This window comes from Numenius arquata, chromosome 6 (genome assembly GCF_964106895.1).
Source record: "Numenius arquata chromosome 6, bNumArq3.hap1.1, whole genome shotgun sequence".
Lineage (NCBI taxonomy): Eukaryota > Metazoa > Chordata > Aves > Charadriiformes > Scolopacidae > Numenius > Numenius arquata.
The window spans coordinates 10974222-11000203 of record NC_133581.1 but is presented as its reverse complement, the minus strand read 5'-3'; the positions used below and the strand labels follow the sequence as shown (position 1 = coordinate 11000203).

Sequence of the window (25982 nt, the reverse complement as noted above, 5' to 3'; positions counted from 1 at the left end):
TTGGTGAAGGGATCCAAGATTGTTTATAATCCAGCCTTGTTAATTAAATTGGGCCTGAGACAGCCAGCTGCTTTGAGAAGTGAGGACAGGTCCCCTGTAGAAGCACTGTACATGGGTTATATTGCTAGTAAACAACAATGAAGCTTGTGGGTCTCCTACCACTTTTCAATGTCAATGAAGTGTTACGTCTTACAAAAGGCAATGACAGAAAAACGCAACACTCCCTTTATTGCTTGTGTAATTGCTTCACAGTGGTCCAGTTTACCCAAGTAAATAAAGCAGAAGGTGGTATGTTGCTGGAAGGGAAGCTCTGAGACAAGGCAGGTGGAGTGTGCCCTCCTGGAATCACCCGATAAACTCAACTAGCACAAATTAAAAGAAGAAAAAAAAAATGGACAGAGTGACACTGGTCAAAAGGAATACATCTGCTGAGACAAAAACGACAGTCACGGTCTTGGAGCAAGACAAAGATGTTTCTTTTGCCTCCCAGACAAGCACGTGTACAAACTGGAGGTTGGTGTTTGAGGACAGATACACAGTTAGTACGTGCAGCATCCAAAAACCTTCAGGAATAGCCAGTGCTCAAGCAGTGACTCCCAGGTTAAACTCTTAGAAGGTCTGATCTGGGAAGGTGATGGGAAAATCATCCTGGGTGCTCTTTACTTTAGAGACCGAAGCCCTAACTCAAAGCTTATTAAAGCTCATTAAAGCTCATTAGAACACATACCTCTAAACTCTTCCAGCTTCCGTTTAAGACACAGTTTCTCTTACAAGCTGCACTTGAAAGTTACATTGAATTGGAATGTCACCTTTCTTTAAGCAGAACAATAATTACACTCCCCGTTACGTATATATACATACATATATTTCATAGCAATGGCAAGTGCTGTACAGAGGCGTTCATTCATATCTGTAGTGAAACCAAGCCTGTGGTGTTCAATGCTTATTGGACTTGACAAAAGAAATAACTTGATTTTGAAGGTGGGGAAAAATAACAGCTCCTACCCCTGAATTGTAGCTGGATGCCTCCCAGCAAAACGCTGGTGAGGGCAGGTAGCACCGCAGCCTGCCTTCAGTTTCCAGCCTCTCCAAATTCACCTCTCCCTTTTAACATACAGCTTTTGATGGAGCAAAAAGGAGCTAAAATAAATGGTTTGCTAGAGCGCTTGATAAATGAGTTGGGAAATCATGTTGTTAAAAGTGACCACTTTCTTTTTCTTTCTGTGGGTTTTTTTTTTTTTTAGTGGTTTGTTTTTTTTTTTCTGCTCAGAAAGAAGTCCTGGCTTATTAGGGTGTACAACAGTGACATTCAAACACCCCCAGCAGCCCAAAAGCGCACAGCCGGGAGCACAGGCCCCAGGCCCAGCAGCACATGGGAGCGCTTACACAGGCAGCACGAGGATAATAGAGCTGAGACTGAAACGCTGGCACTCCTCACTGATTAAGGGGCATTTTCCTGCATGCAGTAATTGGATTACCCATCAAAACCTGCTTAGAGAGAAGAAAAGAAAAGGGCCTGGGCAGGCTATGAACAATGCTAATGGCAGGGCTTTCATTATTAATAATTGTTAAATGACACCCTCACACTCCCATCTGAAGATGTGCATATCAAGAGCAGTCCCCGAGCCAACAGGGAAGGCAGATTAGGGCAGGACATGGCCAGGAGACTTGGAAGAGATGGCTGGTGAGGACCAGAATCCCCTCAGATAGTGATGGAGGCTGTTTTGACACAGGGGGCAGCAGAAACAGGCAGAGCATGTGCAGGAGGAACTGCAACAGGGGGAAAATGCATTGAATTTCAATTTATTTTAAAAGGACTAGATATTTTGCTCCATGTATGGAGGAAGAACTAGCACTGGAAAAAGTTAAGAGGAAGGTAACAGAAATGATTAAGGGTGTGGAAGAGCTATAAGATGAAAAGAAGCAGAAAAGACTGGGATTGTTCAAAACCAATTCACGGGAATACCTTTTTCACCCATAAGAAGGATGTGGAACTCACTGCTGTGAATGGCTCTGAAGCCAGAAAGCCCCCAGCATTCAGTAAGGCACTGAACAGGCTCACCCTAAAATCCAGGAGACTAAAGGCACCACTTGGCATTTACTTGCAAAGGAGCAGAAAACCTCCTACTTCAGTTCTATAATGAACCTCTAATTCCTAAGGATTGAAGACAGACCTTCATGATGATCTATCTACAATAGCACTTCCTGTATCTTTTCCTGGAGCATCAGCGCCTACCACCTACCATTAATCTGTCACTGAAGGCTTTGATTTAGCAGATTCTTCTGTATTTAATGGAAAGAAAAAAACATTCCCAAGGCTCATCTCTCAACTAGAGTGAAGCACCCTGAGGAGAGCCTCCTTCCACAGACCGGGATGCAAAACCACACACTGCTGATGGCCACTGCCAAAACTACGGCAGAGCAGGATGGCAAACCCTTGCTCCTGCGTCATCAGTCCTGGGTTGCTCTCATTCTGCCAAACCTATGTCTCTTGCATTGAGATACCAGGCTGCCTTTTAAAGACTGAATATCTCCTGCTGCTTCCACTGGGATGTTGTACCTTCACCTGCGCAGTTTCATCTCGCCCATGGTTTACTAGGAGGATGGATAACTCACAGCTATCAACGAGCTAAAATCCGGCACTTGCCGAAGTACGTTAGGTAACAGAGGTGCCATTTAGGCTACTGCTTGAATTGATACATTCCTGATAGATATTCCTTTTCTTTCCAGATCTACTGATAACTCTCCGTTAGATAAATATTCATATTTTAAAATGGATAGACAAGAGACAATTAAAAAATCAACTGTATGACAGATTATTCCATCCTGCTTTATACTTTTTGTTAAATGCTACATTCAAGAATTTCTGTTTTATCATTGAGCAAGTGCAAAATGAACCCTCAATTCTTAAACATGTGTGCAAGTCAAAAAGCCTTATGCCTAGAACATTCCACACAGTTACCCAACACCTATGACTCACCTGTTTATAATCTAGTTTTACCAATAGATAATTATGCTTAAATATGCTGAAAATAACAAGACAGGTTTCTGAATGAATCGTGATGTCTGTACAAACAATATTATCTTTAGTATTTTAATAAACTGGTTTCTGAGAGTTGCCAACCACTGACAGATAGATTAATGCAATAAACTTGTAACGGCTCAGAGCAAGTCAATGATCTGAGAATTACTAAGAATATCCTCAACAGCCCCCAGCAACTCTGGAAGAAGCTGATATAGTTCCTTGGGTAAACGTGCCTTCAGCTGCAGACTAGCAACTGATACTGTCCAATGGATAGTAAAGTCTCCAAAAGCAGTTCTTATAGCCATCTGGGTACATAACTTATGACCTGAAAGACACCTATGATGCCTGGCAAAGACATGTTTATTGGGGTATTTATACCAGCATTTCTTGAAAGGAAAAAATATTTACTAGGGTGGATAATTTAATTTCAGTCTGTAATCTTCTGTTATTCTTAAAGGTTTTGTTTGCTCTGGGAATCTCTGACATACAGTGATTTTATTTTTTCTGGAGAAAAGAAGACAATGTACTCTCTTGTCAACACAAGTTAAAATAATTCCTGTATACGAACTCACTCTTCAAATCTCTAGTGCCAATGAGATGTGTATGCACCCATACCGAAGTAAAACATTTTCTGTTTAATACTGAAGAGGAGATCAGATGGAGCAAACTCCTGAGGTCCTAGAGCAACTAAAGAGAAAATACAATTTCTTCTGACATGCAGAGATTACCATCTGCCTATCTAGTGATGGTAATTTTTTGGAGGCCTTCTCTCTGAGCTCTTCAACTATCCCAATGAAAAGGATTAAGGAGAAGCAGAAAGCCCTTCTAAAAACTCTGCATATTATTCAGTGATAATTACGTGGTTTTATTAGTTAGGCTAGTAGTTTTCAGCCACAAATGTTTGAGTTTAGTTAAGTATCTCAGTCAGGGCAAATAAACTAGTTCTTGGCAGAAATCATGATTGCTCTGGAGATTCTGTACTAACAGGGGAATACAACACTTTAAATGTGTGTGCATAGAACTGAATGTGTTTTTCATACAGACATTTCTGGAGAGGGCATATATAAGTAATATGTAATACAATCTAAATTGCTAGCTTGAATCTGAGAAAGAGCTATTAATGGACATGTGGCACAATAGCAATTTTCTACCTCACTGTATTGCAGTCATGGAAAATTCTGTTGAAAGCATCTGGCTACAAAATCAATTACACTTTATAAATTAGGCTTGCTTTCACTCCAAAGGTTGGGTTTGAAGCGTGCCTTTGGGCTGTGCAGAATTCTTACTTTAATGCACGGGCACTGGAGTACAGGATTTTGCCTTCAACACTAAAGGGCCATCAATGTGGTCAATCAAATACTGGGTCCAATAGTGCAGGCAAAAGAGCTTGGAGAGGAGCCCAAGAGCTCTGCTCTGTGAACAGGCTGGGTATTTGCAGGTAGTATAGGTTAGGTGGCCTGAGCCAGATGCACAAATAATTGACAAGCTCAAACATATTTGATCTATTTTAGAAGGTTTTAGCACCCTTTGATAGTGGTTGGATCTGGATTAGAGTCAAGCAGTGCAAAGGCCTCCGTTTTGGACACTTACCTGTTTTGTGCATCCTAGGGTTTTGGCAAGGAATGTCTTAAGGCAGCGGCCCTGATCCAAAGCTGAGCTATAACACATCTCAGTTACATTCGGATCTCACAGATGTACGAGCTGGGGATTTTATAGGCACAAAAGTGAGGGGGTAACCCCCAAAACATGTGTGAGCAAAGATTCCGGCATAAAGAATAGTGCGTAAGATTTTAAGGACTGATTTGGAAATGGTTTGATTTAGCTTGTGTTTTGAGGAATTTGAGCTTTGTTCAGTTTCCTGGAAGTTGAATGGGGCAGTTGGTTTTCATTATTCCAATTACTGACTTGATTAATATATATACACACTTCCAGGAATCAGTATCACAAATTTTTCAGAAAAAACCCAAGAGAATAAAAAAGAAAGTAAATTTTGGATTTACATTTCAAGATTACTTTTGTGATTTTAGCAGGGCCTGTTGTGATAGTACAAGGGGTAAAGGTTTTAAACTAAAAGAGGGAACATTTAGACTAGATATAAGGAAGAACTTTTTGACAATGAGGGTGGTGAAACACTGGCACAAGTTGTCCCATCCCTGGAAACATTCAAGGTCAGGTTGGACAGGACTCTGAGCAACCTGATCTAGTTGAAGATGTCCCCGCTCATTGCAGGGGGGATGACCTTTAAAGGTCCCTTCCAACCCAAACTATTCTACGATTCTATGATTGTTTTAATGCTTGCTTTCTTAGAAAAGTCTCACACCTGCATTGGACAGGTGAGATCAATGACATTATGGAAGAGTTAAATTGCTTTAAGTGAGATCAACATAGAAGTCCTGTGCTGTGGATAGTTTCCATTGCAAAGAAGTAGAAAGATTCATCACTTGTGTGATTTAGATTACTTAAGTTAATAAGAATGGATTTGCTGAGATTGAAAGCAAAAAATTCCAAGATTACAAACAGGGGACTTACAGAATAAATTGAATGAAAACCCAGCAGCAAAGGTGTGTTTCTAATTTATTTTTTTTTAAACCTGCCACAACACTAAAACATCAAGGTGATGATGCAGTTGTTCTGTTATGGTCCTCTGTGTAGCATTTTTTTCCCCCAATTGCACACTCCTGTGTTGTCAAATGCCTCTGTGAACCCATAAAAATCATCCAGATCAGAAAGGCTGGGCAGAAAGAAATCTGATAGGAGATTTTGTGCTTTCATAGAAAAAACTTGTCTATCTCCCTACTGATTTTCACTTGCGGCTATATTATTCCTCATTATTTTTACTTTCTCACCAGCATTTTACTTTCATCACCTGCAACAGCTCAGCAAAACCCAGAGAAGTGCAATGTAGCTACACCACAGAAAAGCGTGTGCACAAGCACACACATCCACAGCCACATCCAGCAGGTTTTGTTACTGCCCCTCTTGCCCTACACTTCTTTTCTACTGGTGCATTTAATTTGAAATGGCAATGTGCGTGATGATTAGCTCCTTGCTGCACAGCCACGGGGGTTTCTTCCCTCAGGGCTGGCAGCAATTTTTAGAGGAACATTGTGGGAACGTGCATGGCTCTTGTACAGCTAATCAGAGGAGAGAATGAGGTATGTCCTCTGCCGCCAGAAAGAACCGTTGCAAAGGAGGAATTAATTTGCCCCATTCTCTGACGAATTATAGCTCCTCTCCATCTGGCTCCCTCATGAAAGAAATCACAGGCCTTCCTTCGCTTCCCGTTTAGATGTGAATGTCTTACTGCTCAGCGTACATCCTCGCTCCTCACCGTTCTGCTTTCAGTCCCCCTCTGCCTGCTCACTAGAGCTCTTCTGCTACCTCCTGACAGCCAGGTTTTAATCCACATCAGCTCAGCTCCTCCTCACACTCCTCTTTCAGTCTACCTGAATACATTCACCATCCCTGTTGTTTCTCCTCCAATTTCCACTTTCCTTTTCACTTTTAGCAGAATTTTGGCATTTTTATCCAATTCTAGTAAACCCAGTGTAGTCGGAAGCATTATTAGGAACACAGTGACAGTCCTGGCAGTGGAAGAGTCTCCTCAGAACACTGGTACAGTTGCTGTTACTTGCCCCATTTACACCTTACTGAAGAAAAGCTGTTTAATATGCAATAGTACCAATACTATAGCAAGGAGAGGGAACCAAAAAGATTCAGAAATTTTTCCTCCATAGAGCCTGTATTCTTATCCTCTGTATTCATCATGAATCCTTTTCTTAGGCTCTATAAATTGTTGGACATCTCTCTTTAGCTACTCTTCTTCACATCTGCCTGTTCTCCCTCATTCTGTGCCTATAATGAGCTACTTACTGCTACGCCTCCCCATTCTACTCAAGTTTGCTTCTTTAGAAAAACTTTCATGGTTCTGTTAAAGAAATATGACTTCCTTCTTCATTCTCTCAGCTACTACATAATTTACCCACATAACAGATTTAATATTATTTTGGAACTTATTTGGAAAACAACACTGAATACACCATACTGATACCCAGAAGGCAAGTTCCTCCTGCAACACAGCCAGGGTGGGAAAAGTAACTGTTTCTTCTGTTAAATTTTTTTTTGTATGATTACTACTGTAGCTAAAAACATGAGACAATAAGGGAGAGCTCTCAGAAACAGCATAAAATTTTAGAAATTACCTTTTCTCTCAGGAGTCAATTACATAAAACACCACTATGAATGGTTTCATCACAGTAAAGTGAGAATTGCTTTTACATTAAAAGGCAATGTTAAAATGTACATTCAGAAACTGGATAAATCAGGCATAAGGTTAGGTAAATAAATGACAAGTTTTCATCATCTTAAACTATATAGAAATCTATGCTTGACTGTCTTTGATACAATCAGTTTATATCAGTTTAACAAACCATTAATATAAAAACATCCTAGGAAGGAATCTTGTTTCCAGGGTGGTATTATTAAAGTACTTCCAACTTTTGCTTTGCTGACACTGAGCCAGACTGTATCACACTGTTCAGGCTTTATGATCCATTACCAAATGCCTCTTTATAAAGTAAAAAAACACAACAAACCAAACCACAAAATCCCACAAGCAAAAAAAACCTCACTGTTTTTTGTAGACAAGATCACTGATAGAAGGTTTTGTTCAGCGCTCACAAATTTTTTCAGAAAATTATGACCTGATTTTAAAAGTTCTGCTTCTATAGAGATGCTAAAAACTATATATTCCTTTTTTCCCAGCTTTTTTCCTACTGTATTCTACCTCTCCTGATCCAGGTGGGCTGGAGAACACAGTAATTGGAAAAGAGATCTGGTAAAAAATGAGAACAAGAGGAGGCCCACCCCCACTCCTACTGAAGTCAGCAGAAAAATTTCCATTACTTTCTGCAATCTTGGCATCCAGACACTGAACACAGCTCAAGATTTCAAATAGAATAGTCCCAATTTTCCTTGGGCTGAATGTCAACCACTGTATTCAAACATGATTCTATTGTGCCTGTTCTCCAGTTTGCACTCTGGTGCATGCCCACATCTTCTCATACTTTCTCTGACTTCAATTGTAGTCAACAAGAATCTGATTTTTAAAAATCACCCAGAAAAACCACAACAAAACCATCATTCAGTATTCCTGGCTGAAAGATGGTAGAAACAGAAACATTGCAGTATTATCTTTAAACAGTGGATGGTGGATGTTAAGTTTGACCACAGATAAGTATTATATATATATATATATGTACATACATACACATACAGAATCTCTATATACACATAATAAATATAGTAAGAAAATATTGTAAAAATATTAATTTTGCTCAAATACCTGATTGAAGTAGACTAATATTATCTTGCATTTATGTGGCCTATCCCATTGGTATGACAGCCTTGTTAGAAGCCCTAAAATCTACAATACTTGCAATTGTTAAAAACAAAGAGTCTGTCTTTCTGACAGTCACCTCGTGCCACACCAAGAAGTTAGGTTGGAGGTGGGCCCTCGTATCTCAGCATCAGGTTGAAGGACCGAGCAAAGTTGTTGGCCCGCGAGCAGCTGTAGGGCAGGGGCAGGAGGAAGGCCAGGAGCAGGAGGAGCAAGAGGAGTAGTTGGAATGGTAGTGCTGCCCAGCACACTCGACGCAGGAATGAGCACACGCCTCCAGAGCGCTTCTGAAAGACACAAACCAAAGAGCAACTCAGAAAAATGAGACCTAGGGAAGTGCATTTCAAATACATCAAAATGCCAGGTAGAGGGGTAGAACAACTCATGTTGTCCTTGCCCTGGGATCCAGCCTGGGTGCTTGGCATGCTGCAGCTGACTGAAACTGGTCCTGAAACAATTTCTCTTAGGAGAATATTTCACTCTCTTCCAGAATTCACTGCTGCAAAATGCTGTCTTCTAGGAGAACACTGCTGACTTTCTAGCAGAAGAAAGCAATTGACTACAAGTTCATTTCCCAGTTACAACGTCCATTTTCCAGTTACAAATGCTCACACCAAAGCTGATGACTGGTCTCCTCACAGTCAGCATAGGACGCAGAAGCTCTGCGTTAGTAACTCTCCTGTCAGTAAAATGAGAGTGCTGGTGCCTGGAAAAGAGGAGCCAGCCTTCTGCTCTCAGCAGAAAGGAGCTTAGCTTGCAGCTCATCCACCTCACCGTCATCTCCCCAGCTGCAATGGGCTCTTCAGACCCTGACTTTGAGGTCCATGGGGCTGCAAGCCAGCAAAAAGGCCATGCAGTGCAGCTTACCTCAATACCTCTTTACCATGCCCACCTTAAACTTTTATGTGATGCAAGAGAATGAGAAAAAACACAACGCTGACAGCACAGAGAACATTAAAGTCACATATATTGCTGAGCCATCACAGAAGGGACACACTACAGCATCATCGTGAATAGTCCGTGGAAAACATCAGGAGAGAAGATACGGAGCAGAATGCTGTTAGATGAAAGTAATTACTCTTTTTGATTTTTTAAGGGTCTACCTCTTCCACTGCTTTCTGAATTTCTGTCTCTAGCAGCTCTATGTAAATGCTTACAGAATTAATTATGAAGGCAAATATACAGCTGCAGTTACAGAATACGAGACAGTTGTGCTGTGAAATCATTCTTCTGTTGTAGTTGGTTTCCTTCCACTAAGCCAAATGGCTGAGGAGATTTAATTATTGTTTCAGGCAGATGTAGAGGCAGCAGAGCAACAGCTGCTTGCTCCTATCATTTCCGGCCTGCAGTATCTGAGTTATAACTTGCTTGTCAAGGTCAGTGAAAACTCGGGTCCTTGGCCATTGGAACTGTCAGGAGTTAGTGGGCAATGAGTAAATGTCAGGTTGTAAGTAGGACTCTGACTTCAAGCACCCTTGGGCACCTTCTCTGGGTAGAGCTAGCATTTACCCTCCATATCAAAGCTTTGCCAACTTGGCTGCATCCCAGGACTCATCTGCTGCTACTATGACCTGTTCTCAAACGCAAGCCAAAGTACCAGGGGGTAAGTAGCTGTACTAACAGGACTTTCCCTTCTCTGGTCCTGGAGCCCAAACCTGAAATCCTTCATCTCCCCTGGATTTCATCAGCCTATGGGCTGAACAAAATCTGCAGGGCTTCTGTGTTTAAAGTCAATGCTAAAACCGCTACGCGTAAGGTCAGCAGCCACAACTCTTGGTCAGAGCTTTTGGGGCTTGACTGTAATGCTATGAAACAGCCGCTCCTTGGTGTAATCAGTACTGGCCCTGACAGCTTCTGTTTTCATTGACCATTTCTCATTCTTAATTCTCCATTGCATCCGCAATATGCAGCAATATGACAAATATGTTTATTATAGTGTCCCATCTATAAGGACAAAAGCCTTTTCCGGGTTCCAGAAGTCATGGACTAGTTTGTATTTATTAACAGTTGCAGTTCTGTTGGTGGAAGATCAGATTAGAGACACCTCTGCCTTGGGACAATTCAAACCATGTTCTTTCTTCTACAACTAAGACGTAATAAGACTTAACGCTGATATTGTTAAAGGGTAGAATCCTGTGACTGACTGTTCAATAGTTCATTATGGCTGGAGGTCTCAAAAATGTTTTCAGATACTCAAACTGGGAATTGTAAGTCCACCTCTCACCGACACAGTTGTGAGAAGGCCTGCCAGTCTTCCTATCAGCATCTAAAACTTTTCCTTTACAGCTGTCAATGCTTTAGTGCTGGTTTTGAAAGCTACATGAATCTGAAACTATTCTTTCATTGCCAGACCAGCTGCAACACCTGTCTTCCCAGTTACCTCCTTCTGCCTATGAACTGGTGGGAAATAGTGGGCTTTTCCAGTTGTGCCTCATCTCCATTCCTGCCACAGCCCAGGAAGCAGGCATCTCATGGTCACTCAGATTTGTTGTTGCCTTCCCAAGATGACCACACTGCCAATTAGTCACTCATGTTTTTCCAACCCCAATTCTTTTACTGCACCAGCATTTGATTCAGAGTAGGTCACTGACTCTGCTGTCATCTCTAAAGCAAAAACTATTAATATAACCCTAAGAAATGGGATGAGATTGAAATGTTATTTATTAAGTGCCTTGTTTTTAGATCTACTGGAAGGAGCTGTAAAATAGTATTGCTTGTCAAAGCTCATCCTCCAGAAAGAATTAATGTGAAATGGCTTTATTAACAAGCTATCATTTGCTCTCCTTGGCGCTTTCTGCAGGGTAAGATGCTCAGCTACCCATACCAGATCCTAGCATTAGAAAAATCTGTGGAGGAACATTTGCCTGAGGGCAGAACTTCAGAGAAGGCAAAATATTTTGTCTTTATCTGCTGCTTCTCTCCCACCTGCTTGCTGGGTTTATAGGCATTTGTGTTTGATGAACTTTTGTCTTTGCTGCCCAGCTTCTCTGTTTTGTTTGATCACACAGGAAGGTCAGAATCTTGCATTTCTAACTCCATTTGTTGCCATGGGAATGACTCTGCTATCACAAACATGGTATTATGATGTCTCTGCAGGACTGAAGATGAGGCACACAGGAGCTGTGAGGGTTTGGTGCTTTCAGCAAATTTGCAATGATAAGCTCTTAATATATGAGGGCCCCAACCCACACACACTGAAATCCATGGGAGATTTACCATTAACTTCAGTGTCTGCAGCAGGATTATGCACAGAGACAACTAAATAAAGTCAGGATTGGGAACTTCTTATTCATGGAGTTCAGCAGATACCCTTAAAAATGGATTCATTACTTATATGCCCAGGTTCTGGTGTTCTTGTGCACATGAAACCTACATTAGTTCTGCTACTTTGTGTTTGCAGGAACAATGGGTGATACAACTTTTTTTTTTTTTGGTGTTAGTACTACTACAGGTGTAATAGTTAAAGGATAGAAAATTTTGAAGGAGACACAGCAAACTAATAGAAGAGATCATACAGTTGGAAAAAGCAGGGAAGGTTTTAGGCACCGAGTCCCTCTCTGAGTGTTAAAAAAGCAGCACTTCAATTTTACTAAGACTAAGTCAAGGTATTTTTGTGAGAGAGATGCTTGCAGGCTGTGGTGACCTGAGACTATGGCACCACCAGGGAATTCAGGAGGCCAAGGTTCAAACCTCTGCTCTGCTGGGCTCAGAGTGATCAGGGCTGTACGAGTCTACCTGGAGTCAAGACCACACTCCCAACCCTTTAGCACATCATTGTGGGTTAGAAAAGGACAGTCTGATGCAGTTCCACCTTTGCAAAAGACAGTTTGAACATTTCATTTCCATATGAGATCAAAGGTGGGAACCACAACCCTTGCTACACACTGGAATTCCCCTATTGGTACTGGCATTGGTACAGCTACTACCAGGCACCCACAGTGCCTGCAGTGCGTGTGTCAGATCTAGGCTCCACAAAATATTCTGAAATCAAATCTTCCTCTGAGGAAAACTGGCAAAGCTCCAGTGAAGTCAACAGAACTTTAATTTCCACCATCTTAGAATAACAACTGGAATACCTGGGTATCGAGCCAAAGTGTCAGAGACATTTTTGAAACACACATGGAAAAGGAATAGGTTGACATTTAAAAAGAAAATATACTTTTAAAGTTCACCATCAAGGATAAATGTCCTCCCTCTTTTCCCTCAAAATACCAGGACAAGCAAGGACTGTCAAGGGGTAGACGGCTGTGTTTTGTGTAATGCTAAATGCATGCTTGTTACCAAATGAACTGCACTGGCTGTGAACATTCACATTTGTACTTGATTCATGTTGGGGCGTTTGAATGACAAGCATCGGTTTAGATCTAGAGAGTCCTCAGCACTTAAATCTGTTTGCAGTTAATAACTCCTTACCAAATGCACCGTGAAAAATCACTTGGATGGGAAACAGCAGAAAAGCACTTTAGAACTTGCTACATAATATTCCTGTGTAAGTTGCTGAAGTGTTTTACTAAAAACCAGTGCACTCCCTGGTTTGCTATTGACCGCATTCCAGGATACATGAAAACACACAGTTAATCTAGCTGCTTGAGGGAGAAGAGGAATATAACGTTTTATACCATGCTCATTAGTGGGTTTTTGCTGCTGCTTGTATGTCACCAGCATGCCTGACAAACATCATACCTGTACCACTGCACTGTGAGCCAGCAGAGAAAAAAGATTTAGTCTGGATTCATTCCTCTTACCTTAGAGCATTTCACTGGGGGACTATCCTGGGAAATGCACTGCTGCCTGAAAACTCCTGCTCTCTCCATGGATAAAGGGACCAATGTCCTAGTGTCCTACAGACACTATACAAAGATGCCAACAGCTGTGTCGCCTCATGCCAGTGCTGTATCCAGCCCAAGTATCCTATATTCTACAGCAATCAGTGCAGATGCATGGGGACTAAGGCAAGCATAAATAACTTCTCCTTAACATTCTCAGCCTCCAACTGCTTTCAGGTCAGGCTGTTTCCTGAGCCTGATGTAGCTTCTCCATCTAGTTAATACTCAGCGAATCTTTCTTCCAATTGTTTTTCCAGTTTCCTCTTGAACCTATACCAACTAAACAATATCCTTTAGCAAGGAGTTCCACGGGTCAAACAACTGGCAAGAAGAACAGCTCCTTTGTGTTAGCTTTGAGCCTGGCTCCTAGTTCTTTCTTGTGGAAGAGATGTAGAGTCAAGCCCCACCTACACTCCCTGCATCATGCATGATTTTGTAAACCCCCGAGTTAAACGCTTAGACAGGATGAATCCAGGGCTACCTCCACAGTGGGAAGATCACAACATAATGGGCTTAAGCTACAGGGACAGAGGAAGTACATATTAATAGGAAGAACATATAGGCCTTAGAAAGCATCACCTACATAGGTATCAATTCTACCACTTCATTATTCCTCTGAGAATAAACAGAGCTGCCAGGAAGGCTGTAGCAGCAGCTTACCATACGTCCCTTTCTTTCTGAATAGGAGCATGCCATCATCAAGCACCATCACTTTTTTTGGTAAAGCAATTGCCTTGTAAGTGATATTTTGCCTCTGCGAGGCCCCAGGTTTCTGCCACTTGAGATCCCACTAGGTACTAATTCGGTTGCCACTCACAGGGTCAGCTTATTGCCAAAAAGAAGAGATCAGTTTCAGGGGGAGCACAGTCTGCCTTCTCGAACCAAAGCAAATTGGGTTTTTACCTAAACATGAGAGAGTTTGGAGCTGGGCTCCTCATCAGTTCTCAACTCAGAGCCGTAAGAATCCCTCTGTAAGATAAGCAACCTATTGCAAATCACAGCTGGTCTTCTCAAGAGGGAAGTAATTTGGAGGAGTTGGATATTACTGTTGCCATAGAACTGAGTGTCCAACATGCACTTGGGCAAAGCTGTGGCTCATTCCCACACAGCACAGCAGGAACTAAGAGCTGGATACTGTTGATCAGAGGTTGCAGCCTCTGCAAAAGGACACCGAGCCACTGCGTTCAGAACTGTACTTTGCTAAATGCAAACGCTGCCCGGGTTAGGGAACCAGCAGTGAGGAATTAGTAAGGATGGCTGGGACCCCTTTGAGTCCTGGGCTTATCATTCTCCGTCTCCTAAAGAGCCACCAGAATGAAGGTGCTGAAGGGAGGTTAACTGAGGTCACACAAGCAATTTTAGCTCTGGCATTTTCTAGTTTCAGATTGCTTGACTTTCCAACCTTAACGCTCTTTTCAATTCTGAAAAGCATAAGTGTATGTACGTAAATAAGTAAGTATACAGGCAAATTACAGGCTTTGTTATCTCCCTTAGGGGAGATTATGTGGACTATCTCAACACGGCTGGATTATAAGCTAGAATCTTTGATGAAGGCTTCATTTAAAAGTAACAGAAAACAAGGAAAAGCCAGCAGTTTGTATCCGAGTTTCAGCAGTCACATATGGCAGATATTTCAGAATTTCTGCTGCAAAGTTGCTTAGTTTTAAGTACTGTGCCATGTGCTACTGTGACAAAAACAAATTTATAAAGGGCAGCTTCTGTGTGCATACACATGATAAGCTTTTAGGAGAAGCATGCCACAGGACAAGGGCTACAGCCTGATCTGTTAAAGTAGCGCTGATTTCTATAGTTCTACAGGCCTAAGCAAGCAGAAAAAGTCCCTGGTTCAGTCCCATCTTCAGCACATAAGCAGTGGAAACTACTTTCTTTCTATCTGGAAAGTGTTTGATATGTGACAAAAGCTAGGAAGTACTGTGGAAGACCAGAAAAGTAGTAGGTAGGATGGGTCATTAAAACTATCTTAGTTCCATGTTATAAGCATATGGAAGGTCAAACTTCCAGTGAGGTAATTTTGAAGCACATTTTCATATCCAACAGCAGGCAGTGAGTTACACTTAGTTTCTTAAGTATCACAACTGAAGTATTTGCCAAAGTTTCAGAATGGACAAGAGTTTTTTAAGCCAGTTGTATTAGTTTTGGCTGGGATTGCATTAATTTTCTTTAAGAGTAGCTTGTATGGGGCTATGTTTTGGATTTGTGATGAAAACAACATTGATAACACACCCCTGTCTTAGTCATTGCTGAGCTGTGCGTACACAGTGTCAAGGCCTTTTCTGCTCCTCACACCACCCTAACAGCCGGGACAGCTGACCCCAACTGACCAAAGGGACATTTCCTACCATAGGACAACATACTCAGCAATAAAAACCGGGGAGTGTGTTTTACCATGGCTGCCATTGCTCAAGGACCGGATGGCCATTGGTTTGCTGACAGTGAACAACTGGGGTTTTTTTGTATCACTTGTTTTCCTTGGTTTTGTTTTTTGTTGTTTCCTTCTTCTACTTATTAAACTGTCTTTATCTCAACTCATGAGTTTTCTCACTTTTACCCTTCTGAATCTCTCCTCCATCCCACTCCAAGGGCAGCTGGAGTGAGTGAGCAGTTGTGAGGGGCTGAGCTGCTCATTGAATTCAACTGAATTCTATTAAAAACACAGGAATACTCCACTAGTTTTAAATACACTTATAAGCAATACAATTTATTCCAATAAATATATTTTGTACTCAAGAGCAATGCTGTACTAGTTTTAGATGGAGAGTTATCAGCAATGATAGCTGGATGACATTTAGTAGGAGATATCAGTGTTCTACGTTTATTCAGGAAGGCAAAGAAGTAGAACGACTTTGCTCAGTTTCCAACTCCCACTCAGCCTTGCAATTTGAAATAAATTAATTAAATTTGGCATAGAAAGAATAAAAATTGAAATAAAGCCAACATGTTCTGGAATCTGTAGAAGATGCTACTGATATCAAAAGATGGTTTATCACATCAACAAAGTATGTTTTCAGCGCCTTTACCAGTGACTTCTCTCAAGTCAAGGTTAAACTTTTCTTAAATTTCAGCAGTCACTATGCATAACTTGAATATTACTTGCATTTTACTTAAATAATTTAAAAACGTGATAGATTACTTTTAAAAAGCTAATACATATGCAATTTGAGGTATTGAGTACAAGAATTTTTCCTACCATGTTTTTTAACATTTTTCAAGTATATACTGAAAATCAGTTTCATTCTGCTATTGATCAACAAATCTCTCTCTCGTTACCTCTCAGTTCAGAGGTAAAATTACATCTGCTGAGAAAAATCATTCCAAGGTATCTCCTTGGTGAAAATCTGCAAATACTTTACAACATGCTAGGCTACTGAAGGACAAAGCAAGCAGGGACCACCAACCACATACCTAGCTAATACCACGTTAACATTAACAGAAAGTAAGAACCAGGTGTCCTGGGAAGCAAGAGGTCTTCTCCATCTTGCAGCAGCACTGCTATAGAGGGAGAGCGTCAGCAAGGCACAGAAGAGGCAGAACCAGATAAAAGACCAAAAAGGAGTCCCTGTTTTCTAGCATTTGGGAAAGCTGTAATAACAGATTGGTGAACAAGATGAGAGGTACAGGCAGGCAGTCTCAAAGGTGCACTAATGTGAAGGGATGCTCAGGGGCCTGCTGGAGAAGGAAGGGGATGATGCTGTCTGGCACAGCATACTTAACAACGCGTCAGAGTTAGGTAGAGGCAGTAAGGATTTTTCAGCTTTTTATTTTTTTGCTTAAGTTTTTCTGAGCAAGTATCACTGCTGAGGGAAAATAAGTCTATCTGCTAATTTTTAATGGTAACATCGTCCTGTGTTTCAGCCATGGTATAATTCCTAAAGCAGATAGGCCCAGTGATGAAAAAAATATGGAGAGATATTCCCTCCATCTATAAAAGAGATATTGAAAACTGAGGGAAAGATACCTTTTAATGAGTCTTTTCTGTTTTACCAAGAATTTAATTGTACAGAACATTTCAAGTGGCTAACACCCAGCGGGACTCAGGAAAACAAATGAGCCACATACTTTCCATACAGAGGCACCACCAACACAGGCATGAACACACAATGCTGTGCATTTCTGTAATATGACTTCCTGCCATGGAGAATTGGACTAGATGATCTTGAAGGTCCCTTCCAACCTAGATGATTCTATGATTCTATGAATTCCTGTCATATCTGCACTTGGGCACATTACTGTTTTCTTCCTGGCAAGCTGTGGCAGCTCTTTCTTTGCAGTTTCCTGGATGACTGCATTAATTTGATTGACTCCAGATCAATGGTGTCTCTAAATAAGATTAAATTACACGTTCCTTCTGTCTGTGTGTTACAGGAGATTACTCTTAGCAGAATCTCAAAGGAAGCAATTAGCTGACCACTGATGCAATGAATCCTAATTATTTTGTTTGTACAAACAATAAAGCCAGGATCATTTGTTTAGCAAGGAAGTGTAATTACTCTGAGCACTCGAGAAAAATCAAACAGCACTACCTAGACCTGTAAATAATGAGCCTTTGACTTCCTATTTATGCTAAGAATGCTCACAGAATATTTTCAGGTAGCTGGGAGCCAACCTTTGAAAGTAACATTTATCATAGTTATTATTGAGCGTTTGTTTGATTATGTCCTTGGGTGTGCTAGGTGCCCTGCAGAAATATCCATCTACATTGCCCTGTCACTGGCACCTGCTAAAAATTCACTGCAGCCAGTGCAATTTCCTGCAACTGTTTTTTGTTAATCAACAAGAAGTCGCTCACATCGCAATCATTAGCCTGTACTGCTCCTAAGGGCACCAGTGGCTAGGGGCACGTCCTCAGCAAAGGATGAATGATCAGAAAAGGGGAAAAAAAAGCACACACTACTATACATGGAGCAGGCTCTATTCTACCCAACATTTGGCCAAGCAGTCTAGAAGTGGAATAAAACCATAAGGCAACGGAAGGAGACTGACCGCAGCTGGGTCTTCCCCTTCTCCAGGTTAATCTGCTGCTATGGCAAAATATTCACAGCTCAAACAGGAGAGACAAGCAGAATCACGGGGGACCTCGTGTTGCAGAAAGCAGAGATCAGTCCAAAAATACGTGAAATTCTGCCACCTCTGCTGATTTTGTGTGACCCAAAAGCATGAGGGAGCTGACAAGTTAGAGATAACCTGATCCCATTGCATGCAAACTCACTGGATGTTGCAAGTACAGTGATGCAGGTCCCAACCACGTGTACTTTCTGCAGATACTGACTCCCAAGATCAGCCATTCTCTCAGGTAGTTGGTTTCCTTCACCATGGTTTCGAAAGGATATTCAATACATACAAAAATATTTTGCCTAATCTTTCTTTCATTTCTAGCCACACTTTAGGTGTTAAATCTGAATTTAAAATAAACTGCAAAGCCACAAATTCTCCAGTTGGTTTGCTTTTCCTCTTCTCTCAGCCTGAACAGCAATGCACCCAAAAGGGATCAGCACTATTTTTCTGGTTCTCTTAAGTGGTGCTCAACAATCTTACGGCAACACAGGCTCACATCCTGATAAAAGCCTTAGCCTGAATGAAAAAAAAGACACCTCTGCTTACAGCACTTGGATTCTCACTGTTTAAATACAGACTGAATGCTCTGAAGTCAGCAAAATTGCACTGAAGTGAGCAAGGTATAAGTTACTGCAACATGTGTACTGGCTGAAGGGAAACTGCAAATCACTTGTTGGTGCAATGGGAGCCATTTCAGTCATGCTTATGAGGTATTTCACTTCTTCGCTCCTTCCCACCCCGAGCTGTTTCTCTTTGCTTGTGTTCAGCAGCTATTAAAAACTCATAGAAGGTTTTTTTAGTGCTCTTGCTGTAGGCCTAATTGACAAACATTTGCTGTATGCCATTATGTTATTGCTTCAGAGAAGTTAAGGAGGAATAAATATCACCTAGCCTGAGGCAGGTGGGCAGATGAATTAACAAGTGATATCTAATTGTGCAGTGGAGATGGGCTTATGCCTAAAACTTTTTGTTTTTTCCCCTACAAACAACTCGACCCAACCAAATCATACGAAAGCAGAGAATACCTCAGTTGGTCTGCTGGAATATCCCTTTAGGCCTCTTCTAAGGGAAAAGCAGCACTACAAAATACTTGGTGTAGAGGCAGCCAAACATTAAAATGCCATTTTATTTTTCCAGCCTGAAAAATTCTGGTGACCTTACTGGATGCCCAACAGTACTGAACAATTAATGCTGAGCTAGACAGGCAAGAACAGAAACTCTTTGGAGGTTTTCAGGAAAGCTGAACTGCAGCCAAAACTATTCAGGGGATGTATGAAAACTAGTTAAACTTAAATTGGTCAGTATTTTGCTGGGGGAAAATATTGGAGATGCTACTCAACATTTGAATACCGGAGGAATGTCCCTTCAGAATGAGGAAAGTCTTGATTTCTGGCCATACAAGAAGTGCACTGTACTGTACCCTTTAAATATTGGTCCCTTCTAAAGAGATGTTGCAACAGGAGAAATCAAGGGTTTGATTTAGCTTAAGATGATTATGTGATTATGTGATTATGTTCCTGCAACACGTTATTCATCCAATCTACTGTGTGTTGGGCAAATAAACCCTTTTTCTATTCCTTCTGAAAGCAAACAGAAAGTGAGATGACAGTAAAAAGTAGAAGCTAAGAGTGTCTACAAACAAAGCAAATTGTGACAGAGAGAAAAGACTCAGTTCAACACTGCTCAGGTCGACAGAAAAACTTGCGGACTTTAAGAAAATGGAATGACAAATGCTGCTTGGGTTTAATAAGAAACTGGCAGCATTTTGTTTTCTTTAAGCTTCTCCTTATCATCTCCTGTACTGCTTCTGTTTCTTATGTCATCACTGCCAAAAGAAAACCCTTCACAGGAGGAATTCTTCTGCTTAGAATAAGGATTTAGTCTAATAACATTAGACAAATCTCTTGACTTTCGCTGGTTTTCTGCATTAGAAAGTAAGTGGGCTGAATAATCCAAAGCAATTTTTTCAGAAGTGTCTGAAAAATTAGAAGTCCCATTTTCAAAAATATTTTAGGAACCTGATCCCTAAATCCTTTAGAGGGAGATTTGGGCTCTCCCTTAGTCTCTTTTGAAAAATGAATTAAGTTAATATAACATGTATAGGTACAAAAACTGAGTTCCCCTACTCTCCCAGGAGATGGATATTTTAGCCTCTAGAGACACAGTAAGCGTAGCTCAAGAGTAAACACCCTTTAGTATTTTTCCTTTTAAAATCTGGAGAAGATAAACTTCTATTTAAGAGAGGCTCTTAATAAGCAAATTAATCTCAAGAATCTTTAGAAAAGTTTAACTTAATTATCTGAAAAATATCTCATCAAATATTTTTTAGCTTTATGATAGGAAACTCTCATACCTTTCTGAATCTGTCTGGTTCTTCCAAAGATGCAGGACTCTGTTTAAAAGAAAAAAAAAAAAAAAAAAAAAGAGGGGAAAATAATCATGAACTTAAGATCCCAGTGGAGCCTATAAATGAGTATTCACCTCACAGGGGACGTTTCTTTCAAATCCATGGTCACCTGGATAGAGTGAACCAGCAGGAGATATTTTTTTTTAATGAGCTTTTTAACACACATTAGGCAGAAAGCTGAAATATTTTCAGATTCTTGACCATTTGAATCAGATGAGCAGTTCTCTCAGCAATAGCTTTCACTTTACTGACACCTATTGACTATATTTATGCTTACATGCGGTTTTGGTCAACAGAGCTTAACTCATTATAATCAATGGCAAACAATTCTTAGAAATCTGCTCTTTATTAATAGAGGTCATGCTTACCTTCCGCGCACTTTAAAGGATTTGTATTCTAAGTAAGCTTTGGATTTGAAGACAAGGTTTCCCAAAGCAGAAAATTTTCAGATGCCTCAAATTTTAGGTGTTCGAGTTCAGATACCTTCCAAAGCACTTTGCATACAAAAAGTACCAAATGCACACCTGTAAAGTCTAATCCTCTGATTATGGTATCTTGAACACATAATGTAAGTACTTAAGCTAGAAAAATCTTAATTAATAATTATGTATGTTTACGCTAAGAGCATGGGTATATCTTTAGCATGCCCTGGAATATCTCATATATGGGGATGAATTCTGCCATCCATAGCACGTCTTACATCCAACGACTCAGTAATTTCTTTATTCATTTGGTTCTTGCATTAAAATACCTCCTCTTTATTTCATTCCAAATCCTTAGCCCATAAAGACAATTCCAAAAAGGACTGGGTCCTTCTGTGCACAGTTACCTTTTGAGTCAGTTCAGTCAGTGATCACCCTGATCACTCTGTCTCACAGCAGGAGACACAAATAATGAACAGTGAATATATTCTTGCTACAGGAACTGTTGAAAAAATAATTCAATGGAGAATGTCGTGTGGAGAAAGGGCAAAGAAACAGAAATCCATGTGCCCAGCAATAGGTGTAATATCCAAAATATTCACACACAAACATCTCACAGACCCTAAAAGTGTGCATCTTTGACAACAGCCAATTTTAAACCTTCCATAATGAGAAATATTCAGAGCATTGCTTACAAAGGGAAAAAGATAGCACATAACGTATTTTAATACAAGAATATTTGTGCTGGTATTTATAAATACATGGCTATTTTTGTTCTGGTTTTGATAGCATTTACTAAGGGAGATTTTAATTAAGCAGACACACATACGTACTCTTGTATTATGACTAGCAATGTGAAGCAAGCTAAAAGAGCAATGGCAGAGATTAGCAACTGTGAACTGAGTGCTGTCACCTACCGGTGAGCTCATGTATTCTTTCAGTTTAGATTTGTAGAGCATCCATCGGTAACGCAGGTCCTCCAGATCTTCAGAACTTCCAATGACAGGCTGAAGATCAAGAAGGTCCTCAAAAAGACTCTGACCATCAGGCACACGAGACTGCAGCTCCTGCAGGCAAAGAAGAGGTCAGCAGCAATTCAGAATTCAAGAAGGCCATACTTTTTAAATCTAGCGTTCAAAAGAACAGTGGTACTAAATCAAACTACTGGGTACTCTGGAATAGCGCAAATATTTTTGTTATTGTTTTTTTGGCCTGAAATGCTATAAAAGGGTCAGCTCATCTGAAGGACTCCTGTAGCCTTGGATATTTCTGTCTAATTTCTTACAGCATCTATTGTTGTCGTCTCTGGTTACAGAGACACAAAGAGAAAGAGTAAGGCCAAATACCTGACACTGATTTTAATCAGCTTATTTTAATGAACACCTTTGCCATACCATACCAGAAATTTCCAGTCCAACAGCTAGATGCCAGGCTATTCCCTTCCTTTCTACCACTCCAGCTCTGGCAGATCTTTCTGAGTAGAAGGGGTGAAATACTTGTCCTAAATTACTGAGCTTCATCTACTCTAGAGTCTCTGAGACTCCTAAAGCAGAGAGTGTATGTAGTGTTTGAGGGGCATTTTTTGGGGGGGAGAGTTGGGTGGTGGTGGTGTGTGTTTGTTTTGTGGTGTTTGAGGTTTTTTTGTTTTTTGGTTGGTTGGTTGGTTGGTTTGTTTTGGGTTTTTTGTTTGATGTTTTTCATTTTGTTTTGTTGTTTTTTGTTTTGTTTTGTTGTTTTAAATTCTGAAAAAATTTGCACTAATTGTAAGCTTTGTCTCCATCTCTATCCCCTAAACACTAACCTGCAGTTTGCTCTGACGTGCCTTAATTTCATCTGCAGAAGATGAAGTCACAGCAAGAATTTTGGTCAGTTTGGTATTTTCTCTTTGTAACCACTCTTCAAAGTCGTGTAGGAGCTTCAAGTGGCTGCTCGGATGTTGCCCTTCTATTGCCTCCTAGGTTACAGAACAACAGGAACAAAAAAGCCCTTACTGTTATGTCAGATGTTTCCTCTGAAGGACTGATTAGAAGACCTTAACCTCCAACTTTGTAAACCATAATATCAGATGAAGCCAATAAAATTGTTCTTGTACAGCTGATATGAAGACAGATACAGAGTCCTCCTCTCACCTGTTTATGGTTCCGGTATATATCTAAATGAGGGAAGGTAGGTCCAGACATCCATCTGCTGTCCATAAATGCTATTTTCTTCTTCTTATCAGCCATTGGTCTATTTAACTGCCACTTTTTGAGAAGACTTGAAAACACAAAACCAGAAATATCAGTACAGAGAAACATCTAATGATGAGACATTCACATTTTGAGCAGGGCTATGGGGGACACCTCTGGTGAAATAGTAATAATAGTATAACAATAACAGTGTTATTAATAACAGTATTGCTATTAAAGTTATTTCCAACATCTTTTTAACAATACAAGATCAAGACAGGAGTGTCTCAAAGCAGCACCTATCCCCTAGTTCTAACATTTCCAAGTGGTTTTGTTGGTTTTTTTAAAATTTTATTCAGGGGACCAAAAATTACTACCATGACAATGCGCCTTCCTGTCTGGTAACAGCAGGCAGTACAATCAAGCCTTACTCAATTTAGTCATTTCATTTTTATGCCTATTCTGACACTATGTCTGGATATATTCTCACATGTAGCACAGTATAAAATTTTAATACAGACTAGCAAATATGAGCAGCAGTTTGACACTGCACAGTGAGGGCAAAATAAATTAAGTCCACATTTGCCAGCTAAGAGGATTTTAGCTCTGTTTATACTCTTGCAGGTTTGCAAGAGGCACAAATCCCAGTACAGATATAGCCTCCTTGGAGGTGTCTCCAGATCAGTCAGTGAGGAGAACAGGAAGGTGAGGCAGAAGAGCAGAAGTCACCCAGTCTCTGTCCTATTTCCTCTGACATGGACTGGCAGTACAAGGGTGAGCCGCGTCCCAAGGAGACACTGCCTACTCCAAGCGTGAGGTAAAGGCAGCTTCATAGGCTGCTCTGGTCCCCAGATTCTCCAGAACGCTTTTCTTGAAAGTAACGATTTCCAGTTTATAAACAATTAAACGAAACCTCATATTGCTCCTTGCATTGTAACATAGCTCATCACTTTCACAGCACAGAGCATAAAGCATCAAGTGTGTCTGGTCATATAGCACCCCCTTGAAGGGACATGAGGAAGACGTACATGAACACTTACCCAGTTGCCATCTCCTTCAGTGATCTCCATGACTCCTTCAGCTGATCCAGCTCTGCCTGGACATGGGCAGTCTCCTCTGGGGAAGAATTCTCCATGACCAGCTGGCCATGAGCTTCCACAAGGTGCAGCTGGACCTCCTTATCTGGAAACTCAGCTAGCCATTTCTGAAACGTACAGTCCTTACAGTTACTTCTAGGTATCCTGGGTAAAGCAGAGGCTATGTCAGACTGAAGGCCATGTTCAGTCCAGGACTATGCTGGTTCTGTTGGCACTAGCTAGAACATACCTAGCGGGAAAAAAAATATGCTGTGGATTTCTGCAAAGAGCCAACATAGGTCAAACAGCTGATGGCAAAACTTAAAGGGTGCAAGCTGTCAATGCACCCCTTCTGTAGCCTTCCCATGAGGTGTCTTGGTTTCCCATATGAAGGCAAAAGCTGCCAACTAAAGTAACCTGCCAGAGTGAATCTAACATGCAAAATACTGCCACACAGGGAAAAGCTAGCAGCTGTGGAATGGCTCAGCTCAACACAGTATAAGGTTAGCTAGCACAGTAATAAAGTTCAGTGTATCGATGAGTACATAAAGGCAAAGGTAGGTATTGTCCAGAAAGATCACCTTGGCAGGAAGAGCTCTTTTTAAAACCACCTATCCTTTGATAGTACTTTATCCATCTCAACAGTTCTTAGCCATTTCTTGCTGTTCTTGTCTCTTAGCTCCACATCCCACAACAGAGGGCAAAGCAGGGAGGCACCAGCAACCAACAGTTTTCGCAGGAGGAACAAACTATCGTTACTCTCCCCAACCAAGTAACCCTCACTAGAAAACCCCTGTCCTTAATGTCTGAATGCTGCAAAGTGAGTAATTAACATCTTACACTAAGATGCTTTCCTCACCTCAAGGTCTGCCAACCTGCCCTCAGTGTTCTGCTCTCCATCAGCACCCTGGTAGGAGTGAATCTTCTCCGTAGTTACTGTGATCCACCGCTGGAGGTCAGAGAGTTTGTCATTATAAGCCCAATGCTTCTGCACGTGCTCTTCACTCTGCTGTATCATCACCTACAAATGATAAAAATGTCAGCAACTAAACACAGACAAAAAGCAGTTTCATTACTGGATCTAACACTGTGACTTCTGGCACAGAATCTCATGGGCAAAAAGGAAAAAAGACAGACGCAAAAAACCTTTAGCCTTAGTGGCATAGAAAACACCTACAAGCTCCTACGGGCCTGAATTCAACCACACGGGGGTGGCATTAAGCACTAGAATAGCTTTCTTCAGCTGAAACGGAATAAATAATATGTTTGGGTTTTTTTATACCTCAGTCAATATTAAATACCTCTTATACTCCCTGAATCAGAAATGACTGTACAGACTTTTTTGCCAAAAGTCCATTTCAGCAATAAATGGAATTATTGAGATCGAAACTAGAATTCCACAGTGCATCTCAGGGTAATACTTTATCATATGTATTTTTACAGTGACCTGCACAACTAATTGTAATTTTACAAGCTCTTCTTCTGAGACTGCTTTGGAAGGTCACTTTATACCTATGTTTAAACTAGAAAATGCCTCAGGTCAAAACAAGTACTTAGGCAATGACAACTCATTTCTCTCATTAATTT

At 40.8% G+C, this 25982-nt stretch overlaps 1 protein-coding gene across 1 annotated transcript in view; it reads right to left on the bottom strand.

The window, feature by feature from the left end:
• Positions 1 to 5582: 5582 nt before the first annotated feature.
• The window catches only part of SYNE3 (spectrin repeat containing nuclear envelope family member 3), a 61087-nt gene continuing 40687 nt past the window's right edge, over positions 5583 to 25982 (bottom strand). The window contains exons 12-18 of the mRNA XM_074149252.1: positions 25255 to 25416; positions 24360 to 24523; positions 23281 to 23407; positions 22953 to 23105; positions 22069 to 22218; positions 20676 to 20714; positions 5583 to 8710 (exon numbers count right to left, since the gene is read on the bottom strand). Of these exons, the coding sequence (XP_074005353.1) occupies positions 8522 to 8710; positions 20676 to 20714; positions 22069 to 22218; positions 22953 to 23105; positions 23281 to 23407; positions 24360 to 24523; positions 25255 to 25416 (984 nt within the window). The 3' untranslated portion in view covers positions 5583 to 8521. The remainder of the gene's footprint in view (positions 8711 to 20675; positions 20715 to 22068; positions 22219 to 22952; positions 23106 to 23280; positions 23408 to 24359; positions 24524 to 25254; positions 25417 to 25982) is intronic.